This window comes from Tetrapisispora phaffii, chromosome 1 (assembly GCF_000236905.1).
Source record: "Tetrapisispora phaffii CBS 4417 chromosome 1, complete genome".
NCBI lineage: Eukaryota > Fungi > Ascomycota > Saccharomycetes > Saccharomycetales > Saccharomycetaceae > Tetrapisispora > Tetrapisispora phaffii.
This window is the reverse complement of record NC_016520.1, coordinates 481,535-500,417: the sequence shown is the minus strand read 5'-3', so window position 1 is coordinate 500,417 and position 18,883 is coordinate 481,535. Positions and strand designations below refer to the sequence as shown.

Here is an 18,883-nt window from a genome sequence, read left to right as displayed (position 1 = left end):
AATGAATACTATATACTTTTTTAAGTATTTATTTATGATTAATTAAAGAGGGAAAGGAAATAAAAAGTTACATTAATATAAAGCATCCTAGTTGGAAAATAGTAGATTAGTATATATATTTATAAATTAATTTTCAATAATTTATTCGGAATCAATGTTAGTAACGAATGGTTCTAAGTTCTTTGTACCTTCTTCCCATGTGACACCGTTATATGTAATTTCACGGATGGCCTTTATGATATCTTCAGCGGAACCTCTTACTTGCTTAGTACTGTCTCTTTCTCTTAGAGTAACGGAACCGTCCTTAACAGATTCGAAATCAATAGTAACACCAAATGGTGTACCTAACTCATCATTACGGGAGTATCTCTTACCGATAGACACACCAGAGTCATCAACCTTAAATGGAATCTTTTCTTTTCTTAAGACCTTAGATATTTTTGCGGTAACTGGAGCTAAATCCTTATGATTAGATAGAGGAACCAATAGAACCTTCGTTGGAGCAACTAATGGTGGGAACGATAAAACAGATCTAGCAGTATCTTCTGGTCTGCTCCAGTATGAATGTTCAAATACAGCGTAAATGATACGACCAATACCGAAAGATGGCTCAATGACATTTGGAATGTATTCTCTGACGTGTTCGACCTTAGTTCTCTTTTCAATAGTAATGAATTTGTCATCTAATTCAACTTCAGATTCAACTTCTGGAACGGTGAAAGTAAGTTTACCGTCAGATTTTAGCAAAGCTGCATTCTTTTCTAATTCTTCTTGAGATAAGTTCAATAAGAAAGCTTCAACCTTTGGAGCATCCTTTCTAAATTTAGGACCAAATAATTTTTTAGTTAAATCTATTTCCCATTGGGTAACTTCAACTGGGGTTTCCAATTTTTGTCTAACTACTAACTTTTCTTTAGTTTTGTTAGCATGAACGGTTAAATCGTAAGCGGATCTATCAGCACAACCAACACATTCAATCCAACCGTAAGAAGTTTTCAATTCGGCATCCCAACAGTCAGTAGCATAATGGGCCATTTCATTACCCATGTGTTGACGGAATCTTAATTTAGTTTCATCGACACCGATGGTGGTTAAAAATTGGTAAATTCTAGAAATGAAATAACCTAAAGTTTCATTGTCAACCATCTTAGATTCAACGGCTTCTCCAATTGTCTTAACAACAGGTTCAGTAGAACCAGCTTCTTGTACTTCACGTGGCAGGAAAGATAATTTAATGTGCTTAACTTCTTCGAATTTTGGATGAGATTTATCTAGAGGATCTAAGAAATGTTCAATTTCAGCCATTAAGAATTCTCTAACTCTCAATAAACCAGCTCTTGGGGAAATTTCATTTCTGAAGGATTTGCCAATAGAGGCGGAGGCGAATGGAGTTTTACCGTTGTTAAATTCTAATAATTTGTTGAAGTTCAAGAATTGACCTTGTGCAGTTTCAGGTCTTAAGAACCCTCTCATAGCACCGGATGGACCAATAGCAGTTTCAAACATTAAGTTGAAAGCCTTTGGTGGTTCCAATTCGTCACCAGTAACTGGGTTACCAATCTTGTATTTTTCCATTAAGTCACCTAATTCAGTACCAGAGTAACCATCAATCTTTGCTAAAACTTCTTCGTATTCCTTTGCAACAGCGTCTTCTAATTTGACAGCTTTGATTTGCTTGACCTTCTTCTTTCTTCTTTTCTTGTCATCACTCTCTTCAACTTCCTCGGAAACAACACCTCTGGCTTCTTTGTCACCTTTCAATCTGGCTTCTAGAACTTCTTCAACCAAATGATCAGCTCTGAAAATTTCACCAGTTTTCTTATCTTTACACATCCAATCAGAGAATTTGTCAACATGACCAGAAGTCTTCAAGACATCGTGAGGAGTCAACATAGTACAGTCAACCTCTAACATATCTTCCTCTAAAATGAAATGCTTTCTCCAGATATCAACAATATTGGCTTGGAAAGCACAACCAGGTGGACCATAGTCGTATAAACCGGCGACACCACCATATAAGTCGAAAGATGGACCGTAGAAGAATCTACCTCTTAGAACACTTTCTAATTGTTCTCTGTTAAATGGAATAGCTGCCTTAGCTTTTTGAATATCTTCAACAGTCATCTTAGAAATTTTGACAGACTTCTTTTTTGTATTTCGGATAGCTTGAGTATATAGCCTCTTAGAAAAGTTACGAAGGACCCACAATTTGAATATTAGCAAGTTATATAAACTTTAATAATTATATATTGACAGAAAGAAATAAAAATAAATAAAAGTTCAAGAAGCATCTGCCTTCAAAAATGAACAAATTTAACAACAAATTTAAAACACTAACATCTACAAAAAAAGAAAGATGGAAAGAAAGATCGTACATACCCATCAGAATCAACTTTTATTATAGTTAATTGACCTTTATTTAATAAAAGTATGTAATTGATTAAAAGAGAATATCAAATATCAAAATCAATCAGTTTGTTCTTACAACTTGTTCAGCAGTATTTGCAAAAAATCGATGAGCTTTGAAATTTTCTGAAAAAAAATTGAACAAAAGAAAACTTTCAAGAAAAGTGTGCTCGTTGCCGGTGATGAAAATGTGCAGAGCGGGTAATGCTCATCGCTTCATACTTCAATTTAGGTACATGGTATGGACCAAGCCATAATGCATACCAGATAGTAGTTCTAATGAACTTATATGGAGAACTTAAAGTGCCCTCTGAAGCTTATTTACATGTACAATGATTGATCGAGAACAAAATCCCAGCAGCACTGCTACTGTGGTTTCCAGACTGCGATGCAACGCTCCCCATAGTAAAAAGTCTTCCTTAAAGTATTACTATTTCCTGTTTGAGAGGTTTTACTACAGTGACAGTTGATTTGTAAAGAGGGTAGAGGACTCTCTGAAAATGCAATGAGTTGCTATTCACGTCGCTAATCACGCACCCTCCTATCATTATAGTCATATGGAGACACAACTAGACCTTTATTTTTTCTTGCTCCTCTGAATATTACTTCAATTATATCTATCAGTTCTTGCTCATCATCAATGTTGAAATTCATCTTATTATTATTACCAGTACCAAAATCACACATCATATGCTTGTTCTTGTAGAAAAACATTAATGTCATCGGGTCATCTAATTCATACATCTCATTGAAGTCGGGCACTTCTGTTGTATCACACAGATAAATTACGGCAAAATTCCTAACTTTCTCAGCAATTGAGTACAATATTTCATCCATTAGCATACATTCCTTATCAGTATCCTTACCGAACCTTACTATTACCAATCTTTCCTTTTCCGTGACAATGGCTTGGTCAACGTGCCATCCAGTATGAAGATGTGGTAAAAAGACACTACCCATTTTCGTCACTTATTTATGATTTAAACTAAATCAAACTTGATTTATCTTCATGTCATATTAACATGATGATAGCTATATCGTCGTTTTCAAAATATAACTGAACGTCTACCTCTCTTTAAAGTTTACTTTAATAATGGAACTTAATCTATTACTTTTGCAAAGGATCTCTGGCTATTTTTTCCGTACACTTTCACGATAGCGATACCCTTCACTACTATATAAATAATATTATATATTATATTTATTGTATAAGAATGGTCTAACTTATTTGAAATTGGTATTTTTTATAAATATATACATGATTATCTATTTATTACTGGAACTGCTATTACATTATTTCTTTTTTTTTCATAAAGATTATTTACAAACACTTAACAGTCACGTAATGGTGCAAAGAATATAGTAAAGTTCAATTTTATGCTATTTGACTATGTTTATTTCTTCTTTTGTCTTTGTTTAACTGCCAATTTGCCTGACTTAATTTGAGACGATTCATCATCCAAGATAGACAAATAATCGTCAACACCAAATGCATCGTGTTCCACTTCCGGTTCATCCTTCTTGGAATCCTCAGTGATTTTTCCGGATTTAACAGATTTTGTCTTTTCTGAGGTCTCCTTTGCAGCATCAACTATGTTTGCCGCTACTTCCTCCTCAATAGCATCCGCTCCCATTCCTTTCTTACTGTCTTCAACATTAAATATAGAACTATATTTTTGTTTAAACTTATCCATGCTACCGCCAGCATTGGCATCGACAACAACCAAGTCTGTTCTGCTTTTATTCCACAATATATTATTTCTTTGATCTTGAATCAATCTTATCTCATCTTTTGGGAATTGAGATCTTCTCTTAATCACACTTCCATCACTTAACTCAACTTTCACATCAAATTGATAATATATAGCAGGTCTGGCCTTACCTAACCGAATCTTCTTTAATGGTCTTTTTGGAATAGTCATATTACTGGAACCTGATTGTGCAACTCTTGAAGCAAACCTTCTTGATAAAAAATTCCCCAGCATTGCCCCGGAATAGTTTTGTTTTATGGTACTTCTTTCAAGAATATCCGTAGCAACTTTTAACGTATTTAGCACACCTTCAATAAATGAAGTAGTAAAGTTCGTTAATATAGGAGCAATTACTAAATGTCAATTAGTCTCTAATGTTCTGCTAATACCATTGGTGATCTTTGAACATTTAAGTGACTATTCTTAAAGGCATTTGAATCTTAGAGTTGAAGATATTGAGATTTCAAAAGTTGTTAAAAATGAAAATTCCAAAATATTACCCGGATATAGTATACGAGTAGTTCAATACCATCTAATCATTAGTTACTTCAGAAGTATATGAACTAGAACATAATATATAGTCACAGCAGATAGATATATTATTCATTATAAATTACAATTATCTACAATATATATATATTTATACTTATATCATCACAAAATCAAAGATGAGATTCCTGTATGAATCCATTTAATTCTTTCTCTAATCTATTGGCTGCGGAAGAATCTATTTTTCTTATCCTGGATAGAATATCTTGAAATGATGCAGCATTCAAATCGATTTCACCCTGCATATCTAGATCATTTTTAAATCCCTCCGAAGAGCTACCACTGGACTCAAGAGGTGCAATATTTACAATTGGCTCGGTCTCGTCTTCCTCTGCTTCTAAAGCTGCTTTATCGGCATCCCCTACTGTGATATCATTATCATTATCGGCATCACTATCCTTAGACTTCACATCACTATCCATATTATAATCACCGTCATTATCTTTTTCTTCCTTCTCTTTATTTTCAATCATAGATTCTTTAGTATAAATCATTGATTTAAAATATTTTAGTTTATATTTATTGAAACTAAAATTGCCTTGAGCCATACAACATAACTCATATTTTACAATTCTTCTTATTTTTGTTAAATCTAATTCTGAAAACCAACCAGTGCCTTCATTTGCTTTGTCTAGATACTCAATTTTCTCAAATATTTCTGCGATATTAGGTTCAGTAATTAATAAATCAATTTGTAACATCAAATACCAAGGAATACTCTTGCCGTCAAATATAAACCTGGTATCAATACCATTTTTAACATTCGATTCAAACACTATACTTGGAGGGTTAGGTATATTCTTGGACACATTAGGTGACTTTAATAGTCTTCTTTCAATTTTAAAATATTCTGTTTGATATTTTGCATATTCTGATGAAGTTCTCGGATCAATACCAAACTTAATATACGTATTCCTCCATGGACCCATAGTAAATCTGTAGGACATTAAAGCTAGAGCAATTTTTAAGGTATGATGAATGCTTTTCGGTACTATACCATCAATATGTCTTTTAACCCATATAGGTCTCTCTTCAAACAATTTAGTAACAATTTCAATACATTGCTCTAAAGACTCAAAAAACTTAGATTCTTTTTTGGTGCCAGGATACACCCCAGTAGTTTTGGCCTGTTCGAAATCTTTTAATAGTTGTTCTTCAGCTTGCACCGGAATTGAAACATCTTCACCAATTCCGTGAATGAATATTTGATAATTCTTAATATAGGAACCTTTTACCTCAGCTGCGCCATCTGATTTTTTGACCGCAAAAGGATTTCCTTTATATTTATATAAGAATGGAAGGCCTACCATAGACAACCTTGGTGGTGGCGGTAACTGGAAGTCTGTGTTTGGATAGGAAGCACTACGATCCAATACAATATTATTAATATTCTCATAGGGTCTTACGTCATTATCAGGAACGGATCTAACAAATTTTTGAAAGTTTCCCCAATCCAACGAACCAAAGGAGTTCTTGAATTCGTTTGCAGAAGGATTGTTATCTAGTCTAATTTGAAAATCTGACATTTCTCTGTATTTAATTGTATTATTAACAATTGCTACCGGAACTACGGAAAAAGAATCGTGATCTAATGATGACAGAGCTTCGGGGATATTACCATTATGCTCTGCCAACGTTCCCTTTGGCATCGTTATCTTCAAAATGACTGATTCATCTCTAAAACGAACCTTCTTACCTTGAATCCCATGTTCGTTGAAAAACTTTTCTGATCCATCATTATCCTGTCCTTCATTCAAATATAATTCTAATACCTTTTCAGAATCACTATTCTCACTTAAGACTTCTTTTATTTTATCTAAACCGCCACACATTCTAATTGCTTTAACCATGCTTGCTGGATTATGTGATAATTTAAGAGGCAATTCTACACTGGAAATTCGAGGAATGTCTAATGTATACTCTGTTGCAACTTCCAATGCAATATCATCACTATTATCCATATCTACATCTTTGAGAACGTTGTTGAACATATTAACGTTCGGTTCATCAATATTAGCAGTCGTCTCCATTGATTACTTATTACTTATATCAATAAATGCTGGTATTCTCTTCAGACTTGCATTTGAAATCAACTTTAGAAATAATATCTTATTAGATACTAACCACGAATATTCCTAGTTACTTTATCAGTTAACCTTTTCATAATACATTTCAAATTGATTTAACTTTTATTTGTTATGCTATTCTATTATTTATTTTTCAATTACCGCCATAAGAATTGAATCTCAGTGAGTAACTTAAAAAAGGTCAACAAGTTAAAGGTGTGAGCTTCAAATCTTCAAAGGGAATNTTAATACAAAATAGTCAAATATATATATATATATATATATATATATATATATATATATATATATATACCTATATTGAAATTTGCCTCAAAGGAAATAGATTATTGACAATGCATTGGTGTTATGTACATTATATGGTACATACATATGTGTATACTATGATACATTTGTAGATATATATCTGAAATGATGATTTAAATTACGTTAAATAGGGTATTCAATATTGAAATTGAATTTCTAATACAAAGAGAAGATTTGGCGGGGCTAGAAATAAAAGATATTCACAACTAAACAATACCTTTTTCTCTTTCTAGTCTTGCTTTCATTTTGGCATACCAATCTGATAAAGATTCACCTGGTTTATTTAATATCACAATTATGACTGTCATGTTATCAAAACCAATACCAGTATCGCTATTGGCTTGGGCAATACCGTGGTCTAATAATTTAGTTATGATTGAATCTAATTTTATTCCTAGTGTCAAATGATATTTAATAAAGTTTACCAATTGTTTATTGCTGTAGACATCCCAAATACCATCACATGCCAGCACTAGAAATTCGTCCTTTGAATAATTTATTTTATGCATTAGTACATCTGGTTCAACAGTAACTTGAGACTCTTGAGCTGGAATGCCAGTATGTTTTAATATACCTCCTTCACTGCCTTCTGCTTCTTCAGAACCATTCATATTTTGAAGGACTTGTACCGGCGTGGTTTTATTATATACAATATTTCTTTTGAATTGAAAATCACCGAATGCTCTACTTAATGCCAAAACACCACCAACCCTCCCTAATGAAACTGTACCACCATTATCATTAATACGTAAAAGTTCACCAATATGTTGTGGTTTATGGTCAAATGACATAGTTTTTGTACCATTTGATTTTGACGATAAAACGCATCTAGAATCACCGCAGTTGGCTACATACAAATTTTTGTCATTAATAATAATAGCAACGACTGCTGTAGAACCCGATGAGCTTCTTGAATAATACTTGAATAATTCTTGATCTTGTAACATATAGGAATCCTTAAGAATTTGTGAAATTAAACCTTCTAAAGTCTTAAACCCTCTTTGGACTTTTCTACCTTTTATTAATATACCTTCTACCCCATATAAATGATTTTCAAAACTGTATTTTATCCATTTTGCTAACCCTTGTTTATATTGTTCACTTGCAGGTACGAAATCTTCATCTGAATCGATATCTTTATTGCTTTTATCATCTGAATTCTTCTTCTTCTTATTTTTCTTGCCATTACCGTTATTATTATTGCATAGTTGTCTTCCATACTCTCCACTAATGAAATTTGAGCATTCATCACTTCCATGTCCATCAAACACACCAAATATTGAAAGCTTCAAATTTTCCATTTTATCCTTAAAAGGGTTATAAAATTGAACGTATTGTAGTTGACTCGAATCATTATAGTTGTCATTAACAATTAAATGCGCATCTTCTTGAGTTAATCTATACCCTTGCATAGAACCTATACAATTGAAATATCTAGGAGTTTGATATTTACTGTCGTCATCTACTGTAATTGAATTTCTATGATTTGATTCTAACAATTTCGTACAATGCTTGTAATCATTGTAAATAATTGATTTTTCAGTCAATGGATGTGATAATAGTTGTCCCATGTCAATATTAACTGATTATAGATATTTGAGAGCCAGTATAGAATCCAATAACCTTGAAGACTTGAATTTAAATGGAGCAAACTTTTCTAAATTTTGTTGTTTTCAATAGATCAAAACTATTGCCAATGATGTATTAAAAAAAAATGTGGTGAAATATTTGAGTAATTAAATGAAAGGAGAACTAGATAATAATAACACATGTCCATATACACAAAAGGAATAAAATCTATGAAGAGATATAAACCTTCATCATTATTAGTATAAATAAGATAATACCGTTTTCAGTATCATTGCAATTCAAAGTCTGTATATTTCATATTTTCTGTATGTACTTATTTTCATTGTTCGCTGAACAAGAGAGAGGCTGTTTATCGTAATTGCAATCGAAAGATAACGGGACAAGTTTGAAGCTATGAGAAGTTGTTTAAATTATAATCGTTATACCATCTGTGATTCATTTAGAATATTGAAGCTTATTGTTTATCATTAGTTCTTTTCAATTGTTTGAATTGGTATTAGTTGAATTTATACATGTTATATATATTATTGACTAAATAATAATTTTTCATTATTATTTATGTTTTATTTATTTAGTTTTAATCAGAGTTCTTTGAAGCATTGAATAGTTCATGGACAAAATTTTCGCCCCAGAAAGCAGATGTATATTTGGAAATGTACTTATATAATTTTTCCCAATTTGCGACTCTCTTTTCTTCTGGTAATGTCAGTGATTCGTTAATTGCATCTGATAATTCATCAGTGTTCCATGGATTTACAATCAATGCACCGTTTAATGATTGAGCTGCACCTGTAAATTCACTTAAAATTAAACTACCATGTTTCTCTTCTTGACAAGCGATGTATTCATAAGAGACTAAATTCATACCATCTCTGGTGGATGAAACCAGACAAACGTCACTGATGGCGTAAAGGGCGATCAGTTCTTCAAATGGAACACTTTTATGCATGAAATGGATTGGTACAAATTCCACTGTGCCGAATTGGCCATTGATTCTTCCGACCAGCTCATTGACAACTGATCTCAAGTATTGATACTCCTCGACGTCACCTCTACTAGGGACGGCAAGTTGTACCAAAACAACTTTCCCTATCCATTCCGGATGTTCATTCAAAAACACTTCCATAGCATGCAATTTCTGAGGAACACCTTTAATGTAATCCAATCTGTCGACACCTACAATAATCTTACAGCCTTCAAAAGTTTTTTTCAGTTCTTGAATTCTCTTGATAACACTTGATTGCTTTAATCCATCTGTAAAAGTGTCGACATCGATACCAATTGGGAAAGCACCAACATTTACAAATCTGTTTTGATATTCGATACCATTCGGTAAAGTGTTTATGTTAAGGACTCTTTGCACCGAAGACAAGAAATGTCTAGCATAATCATAAGTATGGAAACCTATTAAATCACAACTTAAAACACCTCTAAGGATTTCTTGCCTAACAGGTAAGATTCTATAAATTTCCGACGATGGGAAAGGAGTATGTAAAAACCAACCTAATTTAACATTTTCTAATGGTTTTTCATGTGCATTTAATTCCGTGATATAATCTCTAATTAACTCAGGTAATAACATTAAATGATAGTCATGAACCCAAACAATATCGTTACTTTTAATATCTTTTATAATTTCTTTTGCAAAGGTAAGGTTAGCTTCATTATAAGCCAACCATGCATTTTCATCAAAATTAATTTCACCTGGATGGTAATGGAAAAGAGGCCATAAAATGGAATTTGAAAACCCGTTATAATGTAAATCAGCAATTTCATCAGTTAAAAAAATTGGCACAGCATTGAACTTTTCCTTTAAATCTTTTTTCACCTTTTCCTTATCGTCATCAGGGATCTCTAAACCTGGCCAACCGTACCATTGAAAGGTAGAGGTTTTTTTCAAACCTTGTAAAGCAGTAACTAAACCACCAGATGACATTGCATATTCATATTCACCGGTTTCATTATTTTTAGTAATTGTAACAGGAAGTCTGTTTGAAACCACAATAATATGCCCACTATTGGAGTTATCGAGGTCAGGTTTAGCAAGTGAAGTATTTTTTGTCATAATTATATTTGATTATCTAAAGAAGCTCTTGGTATAATTTTGCATAAGCTAGAGAAACTTAATAAAAGTAATTTTAATATTATACTTTTCAAATAAAAGCGATTAGGCTCAATTTTCTTCTTTATTATTAATAAAAGTATCCTTTACAGTTCCTCAGTTATATATTTAAATGTGAATAAGTTTCATTGTAATAATGATAATGCTAATGCCAACGTATATATATATGTATATATACATATAACCATCATTATGTTATTATGTTGTTACATGTGAAGGGGTTTGGAGGGGGGAGGGGTGGGGGTAGGGAGTTCGAATTAGTTGAGGAGAAGAACCGTGTAAATCACAAGCCCATAATGAATATAGCGAGCCCCGGGTAAAACAGAAAACATAGTAATTGTATACGACAACCCTGGGGTTGTCGTATACAATTAGGGTTATAATTAGGGTTGGGTTAAACATAATGTTACCCGGATTGAGAACAATTAGTCATATTCAACGAGAGTCTTTCTTTTACATCGAAAATTTGAAAAAAATATGATCTTTAATATGAACATAATAATTATTAATGCACAGCACCATATATAAAAGAGATGAGATGAGATGAGATGAGATGAACTGCAATGAATTGAGATTAGTTTTACCAGTTTTTTTATCTTTACAGTAAGATATTGTGGAGATCTGTTTAGTTGTCAAAGGAAATAGTGTTTCATCAATTGTTTTATTTTTATTTTATTAGTATTAGTATATTTAAGTGAAAAAAAAGAATGTCATCAACTACTGTCGCTAATGGTAGAAAGAGATTAAGTCAAGGTTTGACTGTAACACAAAAAGTCTTCGTTACATCTAGAAATGGTAACGCTACAAAAATTGTTAGAGAACATTATCTTAGAAATGATATTCCATGTCTATCAAAAGCCTGTGATAAATGTTCTAAATTAGTTGTTCCGGATGCAAGCAATAAATTACCAGTTTTCATTTTATCTGAATCACCACAGGATCTTAAAGCAGATAATATCGGTAAGCATTATATCGTCTTAGATACCAACATTATTTTACAATCTATTGATTTATTAGAAAATGAAAGTTGTTTTTTCGATGTGATTGTTCCGCAGATTGTACTAGATGAAGTCAGAAATAAATCGTACCCAATTTATACAAGATTAAGAACTTTATGTAGAGATTCAGAAAATAATAGTACTAAAAGATTTATTGTATTCCATAATGAGTTTAATGAAAATACGTTCATCGAAAGAATTGACGATGAATCCATCAATGATAGAAATGATAGAGCCATCAGAAAGACTAGTTCTTGGTATGCTAAACATTTAAAAGAATATGGGATTAATATCGTCTTATTATCCAATGATAGATTAAATAGAGAAAAATCAAAATTGGAAACTTCCACAGATGATGAGGATAATACATATATTACAAAATCATTAATGCAATATATCGATTTATTACCAAACGCTGACCTAATTAAAGATTTAGTACCTAATTTTGATACTTTTAATACTACGGCTGCAAAAGGTGAAACTTTATTAGCAAAAGAATTTACTTTCGAAGATTATTATTCAACATCAAGAATTATGGGTGGTTTGAAAAATGGGTCTCTATTCCAAGGTAATATTCAAATTTCGGAATTTAATTTCTTGGAAGGTTCTATCAACTTACCAAACTTCAAAAAACCAGTTTTAATCGTGGGTTCTAAAAACTTAAACAGAGCTTTTAACAGTGATCAAGTTGTTGTAGAGTTATTGCCAGAATCGCAATGGAAAGCACCATCGTCAATTGTTCTTGATGCAGAACATTACGATGTTAACGATAATCCAGATAATGACGATGAAGAAGATGATGGCATACTTAACCCAAATAAGAATCAAGACGCCCAAAATATGTTATCAGATAAACAACGTCGTCTATTGGCTCAAGATGCCATATTGGCCCAAAAATCAAATAAAAATCATCCAACTGCCAAAGTTGTCGCTATAACTAGAAGATCATGGAGACAATATGTTGGTCAAATTGCTCCAAATTCTGTAGACAAACAAGTAGGTGGTACTCAAAATGTCTTTGTCATTTTAATGGATAAATGTTTACCTAAGATAAGAATCAGAACAAGAAGAGCGAATGAATTATTAAATAAGAGAATTGTTATTTCTGTCGATTCGTGGCCAGCTGACCATAAATACCCGTTAGGTCATTTTGTAAGAGATTTAGGTGATGTTGAATCTTCTGAAGCTGAAACTGAAGCTTTATTATTAGAACATGACGTTGAATATAGACCATTCTCAAGGAAGGTTCTGGACTGCTTACCTGAAGAAGGTCATAATTGGAAAGCCCCTACCAATATTAATGATCCACAAGAACAAGCAAAGGATCCATTATTAAAAAATAGACAAGATTTAAGAGATAAGCTAATTTGTAGTATCGATCCTCCAGGGTGTGTCGATATTGATGATGCCCTACATGCTAAAAGATTACCTAATGGTAATTGGGAAGTTGGTGTTCACATCGCCGATGTTACTCATTTCGTCAAGCCAGGTACTGCATTGGATGCTGAAGGTGCCTCTAGAGGTACATCGGTCTACTTGGTTGACAAACGTATAGATATGTTACCAATGTTATTGGGTACTGATTTATGTTCGTTAAAGCCGTATGTGGATAGATTCGCATTCTCAGTTATCTGGGAATTGGATGATAATGCTGAAATAATTGACGTTAAATTTACTAAATCCGTCATTAGATCCAGAGAAGCTTTTTCATACGAACAAGCCCAACTTAGAATTGACGATAAAAACCAAACCGATGAACTAACAAAAGGCATGAGAGCATTATTAGAACTATCAGTGAAATTGAAGCAAAAGAGATTAGATGCTGGTGCATTAAATTTGGCTTCTCCTGAAGTTAAAGTACATATGGACAGTGAAACTTCTGATCCAAATGAAGTTGAAATTAAGAAATTGTTAGCCACTAATTCTTTAGTCGAAGAATTCATGTTGTTAGCCAATATTTCTGTAGCTAGAAAAATTTTTGATGCTTTCCCACAGACTGCTATGTTGAGAAGACATGCTTCTCCACCATCTACTAATTTTGCAATTCTAAACGAAATGCTACAGAAAAGAAAGAACTTATCTATTTCGCTTGAATCATCTAAAGCCTTAGCGGACTCCTTAGACCGATGTATAGACCCTAAAGATCCATACTTTAACACCTTGATTCGTATCATGTCTACTCGTTGTATGATGGCAGCTCAATATTTTTACTCAGGAGCCTACCAATATTCAGATTTTCGTCATTACGGTCTAGCTGTTGACATTTATACACATTTTACATCTCCAATTAGACGTTTTTGTGATGTCATTGCCCATAGACAACTAGCAGGTGCAATTGGGTATGAACCTTTGGCATTAATGCATAGAGATAAAAATAAAATGGAAATGATTTGTAAAAATATTAACAAAAAACATAGAAATGCCCAATTTGCTGGTAGAGCAAGTATTGAATACTATGTTGGACAAGTTATGAGAAATAATGAATGTACTGAGACTGGTTATGTCATTAAAGTTTTAAACAATGGTATCGTAGTTCTAGTTCCAAAATTTGGTGTTGAAGGTTTAATCAGAATAGAAAATTTAACATCTGACCCAAGCTCATCAGCTTATGATGAAATTGAATTTAAATTATCCTTTATGCACGGTGAATCAAATCAGACAAGAGATATTTACGTATTTGACAAGGTAGAAGTTCAAGTTAGATCCGTTGTAGATCCTGTAACAGGAAAGCGTAAAGCTGAATTATTATTAAAATAATTAAATTATTATCTTTAGCATCACATTAATTTATTAAATACTTTTATATAAATTTAATATACACATTTTAAGAATTGAATAACACAACTAATTTTAAATATTTTATTAAATAATAATCTAAAATTAATAAATATACTTTTTTATATTCTCTAATGTTTTTTCACGACACCGCTAGCATCAGCAGCTGCCAAAATGTAATCTTTGTAATCATGAATATTACCGTCAAATCTTTTAACAGTACCCTTTTCTGAAACCCAGATTTCTTTACATACAGAATCAATAACAGAAATATCATGCGATACCATCAAAACACCACCTGTGAAGTTCTTCAAAGCATCAACCAGAGCATCAATACCTGCTGTATCTAAATGATTGGAAGGTTCATCTAATACTAAAATATGTGGATTTTCTAGACATAAAGCAGCGAAAGCAACACGGGATTTTTGACCACCTGATAATAATTGAATCTTCTGTAAACTTAAAGAACCAGTTATACCAAATGCACCCAAATGACGTCTATATTCTTCATCGGTCTTACCAGGGAATGCAGTGGACATCCAATCAACTGCTGATTTATCCAAATCCATAGAATCAACATGATGTTGGGTAAAGTAACCAATACGTAAACGTCCATTTCTTGAAACATAACCTTTAACTGGTCTTAATTGTTCCATCATAACTTTTAATAATGTTGTTTTACCACAACCGTTAGCACCTACCAAAGCAATTCTAGAGTCCATTTGAATATCTAAATTAACATCATTCAACAATAACTCCTTATTATCATAACCAAAGTCAACATCTTGTAATTGAATAATAGGTGGTGATAATTTTTCACAATCTGGGAATTTAAAGCTTATACTCTTCTCTTCCTCAGGTGGCTCCAAAACTGGCAATTTCTCCAGTTTCTTAATTCTAGATTGAGCTTCTTGTGACTTAGCAGCATTATATCTGTATTTATCAATAAATTCTTGTAAATGCTTTCTATAAGCCATTTGATTTTCATATTCTCTTTGAGCATTCTTTCTACGCTCTTCCTTAGTAGCATAAAATGTGTCGAAATTTTGACCTCTGTAGTAATCCAATCTTTCATTATGTTGATATATAATATCTGTAGCAACTTCATTCAAGAAGGCACGATCATGTGAAACGGTTAATACAGTTGATGGATAAGTTTTTAAATATTCTGATAAGTAAGCAATCGATGGAACATCCAACATATTGGAAGGTTCATCTAATAACAATAAATCTGGTTGACAGAATAAAGCTCTAGCCAAAGATAATCTCATTCTCCAACCACCAGAAAAGGAATTCGTAGGTTTCTTTTGAGCTTCAGTACTGAAACCTAAACCATATAAAATAGAAGCAGCTCTTGCTTCAGCCTTATCAGATTCCATATCAACTAGTTTTTCGGAAATTTGTTCCAAATGGTTATCTAAATCTTCTCTTTCATTATCCAGTTTTTTTACTTCAAGGCTGTCTTCTTCAAATTCCTCTCTTAGTTTATCCATCTCTTGCAATCTTTCATTAATTTTTGCCTCTTCTGTTAACAATTGTTTTCTCCAAACATCAGCATCCAGAACACTTTGAAGAGCCAACGTTTCATCGCCCATCAATTCTTGCTCAACGTGCAAGATAGAAATATGTTTTGGTACGTTTAGTTCTCTTCTAGACAGTGCTCTTAACAAAGTAGATTTACCGATACCATTTTGACCAACCAAACCGTATCTACGACCAAAACTCAATGTTAATTGAGCGTCTGACAAGATTCTTTGACCATCACCGACATACAAATCAAAAGTATCAATCTTAATGTCCTTAGACTTACCTGCACCCGAACCAAAATCCAAAGGATTGATCTTTAAGAAGAATGAATCATAATCATCATCATTCTTTTGATTAATTAACTTAGAAGCCTCGTACTTAACAAATTTATTGTTTCTCTTAGCAACTTTCTTAGCAATTTTTTGCTCAGCTTTAGCTAATTTCTTCAAATCAACTCTTGTTTCCATGTTTCTACCGGTATGTTCGATATCACCCATCACACCTAACATACTTAAAGAAGAATTAATAGTAGCCTTACTGTTATGACTTTGTAAAACATTAATATCTAACAATCTCTTTGAAGTGTCACCAGTCAATTCCAATTTAGATTGATTTTCTTTCAATTGGATACTTAAAGTTTTCAATAATTCTTTACCTAAGTCATCAACTTTCTCTTTAATGGCACCAGCATCCACTAATAAGTCAGAGACAAATTGAACCTCAGTAATTAAATCCAACTGCTTACTCTGGACAGCATCGTCAGTTAAAAGTGATAAATGGTTGAAATAACCAACAGCATATTCAGTGACTATCGAATCCACATTTGGTGCAGCCTTACGAACTTGAGAACCGATACTAGACATCTTTTATATTTGGCGTGTATGTCCTCTCTGATAACTTTCTTACTCAATAAAGAATAGATAAATATAAGTGTACTATTGGTAGTTATAGTTAATCTCATTTAGTAAGGTCAATTATATAAATACGTTGAAATTCTATTTAAGTATTATACAGTATTTTCCAATATTTCAATGTTCTGATTGTAGTTAAAAGTTATTCAATAAATTTTTTTCCGATGCCCAGGATAAGCTAAAAATATATCAAAACTCATCTCATCGAAAAAAAATGAGAATAAATTATACTTTACATTTAAGAAAGTATACTCTTTAAGTATGTTACGCCAACAAGGGATTGTTGGCAAACTGACAATAATTAGTATTTCAATAATATTGTAGTTCTGTGAATTTTTAGAAAGGAACAAAACTGTAATCATTTAAAAGATTAAGACAAAGAAGACATGTCGAAAATTGAAGAGATGGAAGGTTCAGATTTTGAAGATAATAACCTGGATAGTAGTCCAAGCGAAGTTTATCTTGCCTTTATTGATACTCCAGTAAAAGAGGTCGATGAAGTTACCATAGAAGACTCTTTTATTGGGGGCGAGCCAATCTGGTTACATCCAGATTCGATTCCACCAGAGGAATATTTGCACTGTGGGGCATGCAAATCAAAGGACAGAATGAAACTATTGGTGCAAGCATTCTCACCTTTAGATCCTGAACAAGTTAATTCCGTTCAAAGCAAACATAATTTGAACAATTTGTCCAATGTAAATTCAAATGATGATAGGGTTTTATACGTATTTGTTTGTACAAAATGTCCTAGAAAAGGTAATTCAATTCGTTGCATTAGAGGTGTAAAGAAGAACAAAACAAGTAATCTAGATGTTGTGAATGAGAAAATGGAAGATTTATCGATGAGTAAGGATTTTAAAATTAATCCATTCGACTTAACAAAGGAAACTGATAGTGCAAACCCATTCTCCAATAACCCATTTCAGAATAATAACAGTCCTTTTAGTAAAAGTAAAGAACCTGAAAATAAAGTTTCAGAATCCGATAATAAGCAATCAATTAAAGCAACTAGAAAGCAACATGATTTGTTGAACGATAAAAAATATGATTCTAAAATAGCTTTCAAAAATTATTTATTATACGTAGAAAAGGAATCATTTAAAAATAAACCAGACCATTTAAAACTACCAAAAAATCTAAAAATCGACGATAGTGCACTAGAATTAGATGCAAATGGGATTGAAGAAGACCTTGGAAAAAACCCAATCAAGTTGGATCCAAGGACTGAAAAATTATCGAAATTTTTAGATGATGATGTTTTCCAAAAATTTCAAGAAGTTGTTGGTTACAATCCTCATCAGGTACTAAGGTATGAATTTGGTGGTAATCCATTATTGTACGCTGCATCAAAAATTGATTTCAATGCTATTGTAGCAAACCCAAGTTATAACCCATCATCTAAAAGAATATTTGAAATGCAATTGATGCCAAATATGATAATGGATTTAGAAGAAAACGTTAATATAGAAGATGGCATGGAATGGGGAACTATATTGGTTTATACAGACATTGAAAATTATATTCCACAATTCGATAAGAATGATGTTGGTTATGTGGAAGAAGTTGTCAAGGTTCAATGGGAGCTTAGAGAATAAACTGGGTATGTCTAATTATACAAGATTATATATTATTAAGTATAAACTAACGTTAAGAAAAAGAATATATAGTTCGATGAAATTCGTAATACCATTATATTTATTTACAGAGTATTTATCCAAAACTCCAATATATATTTTATAGAAAGTAGCACTAACAAACTATTGGAAAATTGTTAAGCCTATTTACATATGCAAAATTGGGAGTTAATGCCAGCAATTGTTTATATTTCAAAATATCATAAGAAAGTTGGTAGAAAACTTTT

General features: G+C 32.3%; 9 protein-coding genes across 9 annotated transcripts; 2 read left to right on the top strand and 7 right to left on the bottom strand.

Moving 5' to 3' along the window:
* Positions 1-141: 141 nt before the first annotated feature.
* GRS1 (glycine--tRNA ligase) lies at positions 142-2,124 on the bottom strand (the record flags this gene model as incomplete). The annotated part of the gene is made up of 1 exon (XM_003683706.1): positions 142-2,124. One exon carries the CDS (start codon positions 2,122-2,124, stop codon positions 142-144), a length of 1,983 nt encoding a protein of 660 aa, XP_003683754.1.
* An 807-nt stretch (positions 2,125-2,931) lies between these two features.
* DIB1 (U4/U6-U5 snRNP complex subunit DIB1) lies at positions 2,932-3,366 on the bottom strand (the record flags this gene model as incomplete). The annotated part of the gene is made up of 1 exon (XM_003683705.1): positions 2,932-3,366. One exon carries the CDS (start codon positions 3,364-3,366, stop codon positions 2,932-2,934), a length of 435 nt encoding a protein of 144 aa, XP_003683753.1.
* Positions 3,367-3,800: 434 nt separating this feature from the next.
* Positions 3,801-4,391, bottom strand: MRPL36 (mitochondrial 54S ribosomal protein bL31m; the record flags this gene model as incomplete). The annotated part of the gene is made up of 1 exon (XM_003683704.1): positions 3,801-4,391. One exon carries the CDS (start codon positions 4,389-4,391, stop codon positions 3,801-3,803), a length of 591 nt encoding a protein of 196 aa, XP_003683752.1.
* A 428-nt stretch (positions 4,392-4,819) lies between these two features.
* Positions 4,820-6,736, bottom strand: TFC1 (transcription factor TFIIIC subunit TFC1; the record flags this gene model as incomplete). Its single annotated transcript, XM_003683703.1, has 1 exon — positions 4,820-6,736. The coding sequence occupies one exon, from the start codon at positions 6,734-6,736 to the stop codon at positions 4,820-4,822; it is 1,917 nt and encodes a 638-aa protein (XP_003683751.1).
* Positions 6,737-7,302: 566 nt separating this feature from the next.
* PTC4 (type 2C protein phosphatase PTC4) lies at positions 7,303-8,667 on the bottom strand (the record flags this gene model as incomplete). The annotated part of the gene is made up of 1 exon (XM_003683702.1): positions 7,303-8,667. One exon carries the CDS (start codon positions 8,665-8,667, stop codon positions 7,303-7,305), a length of 1,365 nt encoding a protein of 454 aa, XP_003683750.1.
* Positions 8,668-9,263: 596 nt separating this feature from the next.
* On the bottom strand, positions 9,264-10,751 carry TPS1 (alpha,alpha-trehalose-phosphate synthase (UDP-forming) TPS1; the record flags this gene model as incomplete). The annotated part of the gene is made up of 1 exon (XM_003683701.1): positions 9,264-10,751. One exon carries the CDS (start codon positions 10,749-10,751, stop codon positions 9,264-9,266), a length of 1,488 nt encoding a protein of 495 aa, XP_003683749.1.
* A 764-nt stretch (positions 10,752-11,515) lies between these two features.
* Positions 11,516-14,563, top strand: DIS3 (exosome catalytic subunit DIS3; the record flags this gene model as incomplete). The annotated part of the gene is made up of 1 exon (XM_003683700.1): positions 11,516-14,563. The coding sequence occupies one exon, from the start codon at positions 11,516-11,518 to the stop codon at positions 14,561-14,563; it is 3,048 nt and encodes a 1,015-aa protein (XP_003683748.1).
* Positions 14,564-14,712: 149 nt separating this feature from the next.
* GCN20 (putative AAA family ATPase GCN20) lies at positions 14,713-16,971 on the bottom strand (the record flags this gene model as incomplete). Its single annotated transcript, XM_003683699.1, has 1 exon — positions 14,713-16,971. The coding sequence occupies one exon, from the start codon at positions 16,969-16,971 to the stop codon at positions 14,713-14,715; it is 2,259 nt and encodes a 752-aa protein (XP_003683747.1).
* Positions 16,972-17,405: 434 nt separating this feature from the next.
* Positions 17,406-18,617, top strand: TSR4 (small subunit rRNA maturation protein TSR4; the record flags this gene model as incomplete). The annotated part of the gene is made up of 1 exon (XM_003683698.1): positions 17,406-18,617. One exon carries the CDS (start codon positions 17,406-17,408, stop codon positions 18,615-18,617), a length of 1,212 nt encoding a protein of 403 aa, XP_003683746.1.
* Between the last annotated feature and the right edge of the window lie 266 nt (positions 18,618-18,883).